The 9,063-nt window shown below is 37.3% G+C and overlaps 1 protein-coding gene across 2 annotated transcripts; it reads right to left on the minus strand.

Annotated features, from left to right (window-relative positions):
* Positions 1-7,108: 7,108 nt before the first annotated feature.
* On the minus strand, positions 7,109-8,828 carry LOC133728447 (type I inositol polyphosphate 5-phosphatase 2-like). Of its 2 annotated transcripts, XR_009855854.1 has the most exons (4): positions 8,716-8,828; positions 7,643-7,730; positions 7,436-7,540; positions 7,109-7,213 (listed from the first exon to the last, which is right to left on the minus strand). XR_009855854.1 is itself a non-coding variant. In XM_062155864.1 (3 exons), exons 1-3 carry the CDS (start codon positions 7,759-7,761, stop codon positions 7,210-7,212), a joined length of 228 nt encoding a protein of 75 aa, XP_062011848.1. In that variant the 5' UTR covers positions 7,762-8,556; the 3' UTR covers positions 7,109-7,209. The 2 variants fall into 2 exon arrangements, 1 of the variants encoding a protein (XP_062011848.1); XM_062155864.1 differs by lacking the exon at positions 8,716-8,828 and having other exon boundaries at positions 7,643-8,556.
* Between the last annotated feature and the right edge of the window lie 235 nt (positions 8,829-9,063).

A 9,063-nucleotide genomic window follows, 5' to 3' on the forward strand; every position in this document is an offset into this window, starting at 1 on the left:
TTAAAGTAAATAAAACCAGTAATCCCTGCTTAGAAAATTAGTTCAGGAGACCACTAAAAACACAAAATTCAAAATCATAGCAATCCCTGCATATAGTTTAGTTCAGGAGATTACATTAAAACAAATAATAAAAATCATAGTAATCCCTGCATAAAATTTAGTTCAGGGAATTACATTAAAACAATCAATTCATAAACAGTAATCCCTGCATAGAATTTAGTTCAGGAGATTACCAAGAAAACAAACAATTCAATAATAGAAATAAATAGAAACCTTTACTAAAAACATCCATTAATAACGTCAATCACCACACAGCTCATCACACAGATCACCACACAGGTCAACAACTCACACTAGAGTCGATGATCACCCATCAACACAACTGCATTTATAGAATCCCATTCTCACATGTAAACCAAGAAAGAACACCAGTAAGGTTCTCCGAAAACTACGTACTCATGATGCAGTAACATCGTTACCACCATGACGGTACACATACACCGACTACGCACTCATGATGCAGTAACCCCGTTACCATCATGACGGTACGCCTGCAACATACTAGAGCTCTAACTGAATCGTAACCTGTCACCTCGGCCGAGGTTCAGCCTTACAATATCTTGCACTTCGGTTACTATTAAACCGTCGAACTTTGGACGCCCCCGTTGTTACACCCCACATCCGATTTACCCCTTTTACTGAGTTGCACGAATCACTTTATGTTTTACCATTCGTGGTTATAGTTTTATCTTTTAGGGGGTGGCTAGAAGTTGACTTTTTATGGGTTAACAATTTGAGAAAATTTCCTTCATGAAAGTTGTAGAGGACGTTAAACCGAGCGCGGGCATATGTGGTACGTAAAAATTGGAGTTCGTATGCAAAAGTTATGAGTGAATTACGAAAATTACTGTTCATGGTAAAAATTTAATATATATGGAAAGTTACCCGGGTAGGTTTCCAAAACCGGAAACCCACCCCTTTTTCTCTCTCCTCTCCCCCGACTCTTCTCCCTTCCCTTCGGGTTTTCTCTTCCTCCCTTCGATTCCACACTTTCCGGCCACCAACCGGCGTGCAGCCGGCCACCACAGGAGCGCCTCTTCCCTCTCTAGACCCTAGTGACCTGGGATTTTGGAGATTTGGCCGAGAAATTCCAGATCGAAGCAAAGTTCGCTCCGGCTGCAGTTTGGGGTTTCGCCGATTTCCGGCAATTCCGGCCACCTCCGGCCACCAAGTTAACGTCGAAGGTTCGGTTATTGATGGAGATCATTTCCCCTAAAGTATTTCATTCCAATTTGCATTGTAGAGGTCGAATTAACGATTTGCATTACTAGGGTTCTTGAAGCTTCGGGGCTTTCCTTCACCGGCTTGATTCGACCACTTCGAGGTAAAATTGGTTAATGTTGTAGTTGGGAAGTTGATTGGCCTTGTTGTGTAGATGCTATTGCCGGAATTTGGTGGTCATCGGAGGTAGTGGTCGCCGGCGCGTGGACCCCACGTGCCGCCACTGTAGGTGGCGCGTGGTGGCGCGTAGAGCAGCGTTTTAATTATAGTTTTAGTTCCATAAATCCTATGTTGATTGTAGAATTTGATACATGAAGTTTGGTGGAAATCGGAGGAATTACGAATTGAGTATAAATGGTTTATTATTGATTTACGTGAATTCGATCGCCGAATTTCTTTCGAATTCACTTTAGATCTTACATCAATGAATGATTAATGTTGGAGTATTAAGGATGGATATTGTGGAGAGTTGAGGAGTTGGATTTTTGGAAGGGGGATGTTTTGAATTTCCATTTCTAAGTATCGTAAAGTTAATTTCCGTCCTGTGAAATATATATATATTTATGAATGCTATTCGTACAGGACGAGAGGAGTCTCCATACGAGGAAAATCATGAGCGACGTCAGGATTGACCGCATACTGTGAGTGGACTTTTATTTTTAAGAATGATGCATGCATTTATTTTCATGAAATAATAATTTATTTATCATTTTATTATCGAGCATAATATTTTGTCTTGGATTATAATTTTGAGATTGTTTTTCCATATAAATTTCGGATACGAATTTATTATGCTCGGAGTTTGATTTACTTGTTTTCGGGAATACGATTAAATTTTTGAAGATTAATTATGAGTTATTCTCAATTATGATTTAAGAAATGGATTTGTGATATATTTCGTGGATACTAAGCTTTTGGTGTTTATATCCGATATATGATCATTATTTGAATTTATGATTCATGCGATTTTCGACGAATTATCTTCCGAAGTATTTCCGGAATTTAAAAGTATAATTTTATTCGTCGATTTTAAGATTTTTTTTCTAGAATAGCATTGGAATTGAGATTTCTCGAGGGAATTATTATATATTATTCATTGCTTCTTCAATTATGTTTTAGAGAATATTTTTGGCGTGTGGGACAGGCCGTCGTTTCGTTATTATTTTCTCACTTATATATTTTAAGTTTTGGCGTGCGGGGTCACGTCGTTGGATTACATTTTATCTCGTGAGAAATATGGGAAGCCTTATGGATTTATTGGTTTTTGAATGTTTTTCCTCACCATACTCGGGTCATTCGATTAGGTCTCCTCCTCACTTACTTTGTGTTTGTGAGTGGCAGTTGAGGTAGCTTATTCTCCTCCTCACGTGGGTGGCAGTCGAGGTTATTAGTTCTCCTCCTCGCACAATCTATGTGTGAGTGGCAGTCGAGGGTAGGTAGAGCCTGAGAGGCTCCATTCCCGTATGGTGAATTCTCTTCCCCGTATCCGTTTATTGTTGTTCTTGACTAGCGGGGTCTAGTCCGATTTCTGTTTAACCAGCGGGGCTGGTCCTATTTCTCGAGCATCGGAATTTATATTCTTCTTCGTGGTTATTTGTGACTAGCCCCATTTCTTGAGAGGAGCTTCTCGTGGCTTGTTTTCATAATTATTGCATGCATCGAAAGTTTTTAATGAAATAATTGTGGGAAAGTATAAAAATCCATTTTGTTTAAAAATTGTTTATTTTTGTCCACTCACGCTAACGTTTTTATATACTTTTCCCCTGGGCCCTTCGGTTTCAAATGCCCAGTTTTCAGTGTTGCTGCTCGGCGTTCAGGAGTGAGCCATAGTGACCGCATCCGCTTCCGTCATCATATTTTGTAGGTTATTTATTTAGCCTACGGTACTCTATGTTAAACTTTATTCCTAGAATGCTCTGATTACTAAGGGATATGTGACCCAAACTTGTATGAATTATATTTGAGGTCTATGACCTAACTTTGGTGATTGTAGTAACTTGTACCCCTTTTTGGATAATATGTTTGACGTTGTTAGCTTGTGATGGGATTTGTTGAATTTGGGAGCAAGGCGGCTCCAGGAGTTGTGGTTGGACTATTAGAAGTGAATTTTGTTTTCCGCAGGGTTTTGGGTTATCCATTTTTAAGGGAGGTTATGCCGAAATTTTTGGTAAATCTCCTTTAAAGGTGGGTCCCGCAGGGCCACTTCGAATTCCAGGGTGGGATTCGGGGTGGGTCTTGTCACCCGTCCTCAGAACAATCCTACTTCGGTTATAATTAAACAGTCGAACTTTGGACGCCCACCGTCCTCAGAACAATCATACTTCGGTTATCATTAAACCATCGAACTTTGGACCCCCCGTCCTCATAACAAAACATTTAAAACAAATCCCACGACTCAAATACTTTCCTCAAGCAAAACACACTTTTACACAATAATCAACACATTATGATAATTGTATGCTCGTAAGAGAAATGCTCGAAATAACAATTCAATCAACTCTCAATCATTACTTCACCAATGTCACACCATCCAATATATATATATTCCACGTAAATATATATATACGTAGTCATTCACGCAGGAATGACCACTAATACCAACTATAGTTTTATAAATTATTCCTCTCGAAAATCATTTTATATCAAAACATTGTTTTAACCTACCCATGAACCGTTGTCGATCAAGTTCATATATTTTAAAACAAATAATTTGTTTCGAAAATGATTTAACAATTAAACAAGTAATTCCGAGTAATAAATAAATCCGTTCGTAAATGAACCACGTGAGATTTACTCACCTCTAACTCCAGCTGCGTCTTCACACAAATACCAAGACAAGCACAAAATCATCCAAACTCCGCTCACGCAATTCCATCAATCACCTAATCACATCAAGGTCACACTCAATACCACACAAAACACACAATTCACAAAACACAATTATATGACGATCCAACAGTCGAATCCTCATCCGAGACCATCCGACGTCTTCGGAACACTTCTACGATCACTATATCAAAACTACAAGTCGATCGGACAGCCGAATCCTCGCGGATAGAAAACCGATCGAACCGAAAACCCTAAAACTTGGAAAATTCATAACATGCTCATACGACTTCCAAAAATTACAAACTATATATCGAAATGCTCGTATCAACGAGTAGATCGCACTGAGGAGCAGAAACTGCCCCAGAGGTGGCCGGAAGCCGCCGGAAACCACCACCACAGTGGCGGCACCGCCACCAAACCAAAGTCAAAATTTGACAAAACTTCCAACATCAAAGTTCTTCATCTCAACTCCAATTGAAACTTTTATAACTACACCATAATCAGATTATGAGCCAAAAAGTATAATTTTACCTCGCAAGCCGAAGGATTCGAAAAACCCTAGTTTCAAAAACTCCAAAATTCGATCACCACAGATCAAATCGCTGCAAGCCTTCTTGGGTGTAGCTTCTACTTCCTCTGGGCTAGAAAAGCCCTCAAAGAACTCGAGCTATAGTGGTCGTAGCTGGGAGAACCAAGGCCGGCAATTTGCAGCTCCACCGTGCAACTTCTCGGCCTTGTAGCGTCGTCTACGGTGCTTCCCACGACGAATCACCACCACAGACGTGTAGAGGGGACTGAGGAGAGCAGGATTCCCTTTGGAATCGAAGCAAAAGGTGGCCGGAGAAGGAAGAAATCGGTCGGCTAAGGTGAGAGGCCGATCGGGCTCGGGGAGAGAGAAAACTTTCCGAAAATGGAAAGTTGGTATTTTTCTGATATTTTCGGATTTTTTTCCTATTTAACCAAAATGGAAACTTTTTCAGAAGGCCATAACTTCTTCATACGAACTCCGATTTCCGCGTTCCACATGTCCACGAACTCGTATCGACGCGCTCTACGACTTTCATGAAGAAACTTCTCACAGAATCTAAACGTATAAAAAGTCAACCTTTGTGAACCACCTAAAACGTGCACTTCGAATAATTATTCGTCCGAAAATAATTCCACTCCACCCTCGAACCACGAAATCGTACAAACGAACACTTTATTAATCCCAGGAAACATTTAGGAATTAATAACAAATTTCCAAGGTCTTACATTACCAATATCAATTAACCTTCATTTATGATTCCAAAAGTTGATCGGCATCCTACATGGAAAAGTACTATATCACTAATTGGTTTGAATCTAATTCATCAATAACCATCCCAATAATATAGTCTAGCTACTACCACAAATTTCACTTTGGGTATGTTTTAACAATAACAAAGATTAAGCGGGGGTGGTGCATTGTCACTTATGGAAGAAATTGATAGTCATACTACATTGGTATCATTTTGTACAGAATAACCCTTACTTATTACTAGAGCCGCAACTAGTTCTCTAGCCTATTTGATTAATACCAGCATCATTAGCACCTTGAAATAAATTTTTCAAAATGATTATTAATTTCCCTATGTCCAGAGTAGGAACTTCAAATTATGGGTAGGACATAACAAATAACACAAACTACCAATACAAAGCTTCAAGAAAGTACTTCTGACCAAACTGAACCCCAGGAAGCTGATACCGTATGCTCATAGTAGATTATTAGTAAAACTTCATGAGACTAACACTACACCAAAAACAGTCTTTTACCGCCCACATTGTGCGCCGTAAATACCCTTTTACGGCGCACAAAAGTAGGCTGTAAATGTCGGAGCTGTAAAAGACATTCCTCTTTAACGGCGTTCATAAGCATGTCGTAATTGTGCATCCAAGCAGGCCGTAAAAGACATTCCTCTATAATCCAATTTGATTTATGGGATGTTTGCACGCCGTGAATGTCAAGAAAGCACGCCGTAAATGACCTTTATGACCACTTATTTACGGCGCACTGGGCATGCCGTAAAATACTCTATTCACGGCCTACAACGAACGCCGTAAAAGACCTTTTTTATGGCACACTTTTGCATGCCGTAAAAGAAGTAGTTGCCCAATTTTTTAAGGCCCAATCACTACTAGAATTTTTCTCATATACATCGGCCAGAAACCGATGTAAAAAAAAATTTGTACACATGTGTTAGTGGGTGATGTAAAAGATCGCCAAAAAATAGAAATCGGTTAAAAACCGATGTCCCATACTACAATAAACATCGGATTAGATTCTATAATCGATGTTAAACTGCTATTATGATAACAAATTGGTGTTTTTAGATATTGTTAAACCTTCATATTTATGCATTTAATGCTTAACGAAATATAGGTCCAATAGCACTAGTATTCATTTTAACATCGTTACTCATTCTAGAAACGATGTGTAATATATTCTTACACATCGGTATTTTTGAAATTTGCCTGCTGTTTATAAGCTTTACGGGTACTTGCCATATATCACACTATTTAAGATTGAATCTACATTCTTTTGTATTACTTAACCGATGTTCATTATTATGTTAAACATCGTTTCCTTTTACGAAGTGTTGTCCAAGCTTATATAAAACATCAGTTTTTGAGGTTGACACTGATGTTTATACTTATACTAGACATCGTTTTTCATTTAATAAATCAATGTCCATTGCGTTGTTTTACATCGTTTCTTACTTAATAAGTCGATGTCCATTGCGTTGTTTTACATCGTTTCTTACTTAATATTTTGTTATCCATTGGCTAATGGGACATCAATTTTTTCTTTTAGAACTGATGTATTAGTTCTTATATGACTTCATTTTTATAGTTATAAACTGACTTGTAACTATTGCTAGGAAATCTAATGAGAATACATATTGTAAGTAAATAAATTTTGATTAATATTGATGCTCAAAGTACATAACAACATCCCAAGTATTTTTATGCATAACATGTCGAAATAAAACAAAAATTTAAGTCTAAATGGTACATAATACTAGAAACATAAACGAAAGCAAGCCTCGCCATACTTATATCTCATTTGTTCTTCTGTTTTCACCTGCAAATAAAATGAAATGAACAATTAGCTATAACAAGAAAAACAGAAGGAAAGAAAGGAAAGGAAAAGGGAAAGACAAAAAGACATTGACCTTACAAGACATTCCTATCCTAGCATCCACAACACAATCTGTTGGTTAACTTAACTATACCTTTCTGGGATAGAAAGTACTGAAAGTATGTGCCTAGGTTGATTATGAAAAGGAAGATAGAAAGTACTGACCCGAAAATGTAGATGTCCGATGGCTCTTCTGAAGAAATCCAATCATCAATATCAAGGTTTTCATCCGGAACTCTTCCAGCAACATTCCAAGTGCTTATTGTCAGCCTACATGAAACAATGTGCCCCAGGAAATTCCATTAAGAACCAAACTGGTGCTACTTCTAGGCCTAGCATTGCAGGAGGCTAGGTAGAAAAATATAGACAAACCTCACATCCTTTGTGTTTATGTACTGAGCACGAGTAGTTTCTGATTTTCCTCTCCTATGTCTTAACTGATAGCCAAAAGAAGGCGGATCTGAACCAATAAATATCATATTTATGTACATTATTAGACAAGAAGAATGTAAAAGCACTCCAAAATATGATAGAACAAGCAGCTATATACATTTTTAAAATTCCCAAGTGGTTTCCTTTTCAAGGAACCCCATCATTTTTATGGTCCAAGGTTGCAACAATGATATCACCTTGTAGCCCCCCAAATAAAAACAAACTAATTGCTTTATCATACAATAGAAATACTGGATTATAGCACACATTGAACATCTAGAAATGGTTATTTGAGATCTGATTTGTAAAGTAAAACTGTGCAGCAGAAATGCTCATGCACAAAGCCAAATTTGTCGTGATATAAATCTTTCATACGAACTCCAAATGGAGGCAGGCTGGTTTCATATGAAAGGTGGGAATGCCTACTTCTAAAGTACTGGTTTCTCGAAGCAAGATTGTACATAAAAAGATACTAAAAGAAACATAAAGAACATGACAGTGATACTGTTTTCAGAAATTCCTGCAACAGACCTATAACTTTGAAAAATCATAACTAATTATAGAAAAATATTTTTTAGGAGATTCCAAGTCTTAAATACTCTTTAACAAGTCCACTACAAATTCTCAGAAGAAAATAACTTCAAATTATTAACATAAAATTACAGTTTTACAGAAACAGGTCACTGGGTCTGGAAACCGTAGTTTCTGAAATAATTTATACAAGTGATAGTCCAATTTGATAAGTTCATCCAAACTCATATATAGTTTTGAAGAAAAGTGAGAACCGAAAGACAAACTATCAAAGATCATGCATCAGTTCAGTTTGTCAAACTCAAGCTATTTGGAAATATAAAATTGAAACAGAGTATGAGTTAACAACATAGAATGTGTCTAAAATATCAGCATGAAGAAAAGAAGAAACCTTGTTACTGAAGTGGAAGAAGTTACAGCATTTTTTTTTTCTTTGTCAGAAAACACAATATGATGTTTTGATCATAAACAAGGTAACATACCTGCATATTTCCAATTAAGTGTGCAAACAAAACCAGACCCAAAATAGCAATGAGTATAGCAAAAGAAGTTTCACTGATATATGTGCTTGTAGTCAAAGTCTGACCATAGGAGCTGAGATAGATTGAAACAGATTGTATGAGAAAAATATCCTACAGTTTCTTACAGTCAATAGTGCAGTAAAGTCCAAATGGCACTAAAAATATCCTACAGTTTCTTGTTAAACAGAAAGGGCTAGCATACACTTGTATGACTTAATTTGACTAAACTTATCTAATCATGTTCAGTAAGCCAAATTCACAAATCAAAATGCCAATAAATAGTACATTGTAGATGAATCACTCTAGACC

This window comes from Rosa rugosa, chromosome 2, assembly GCF_958449725.1.
Source record: "Rosa rugosa chromosome 2, drRosRugo1.1, whole genome shotgun sequence".
NCBI lineage: Eukaryota > Viridiplantae > Streptophyta > Magnoliopsida > Rosales > Rosaceae > Rosa > Rosa rugosa.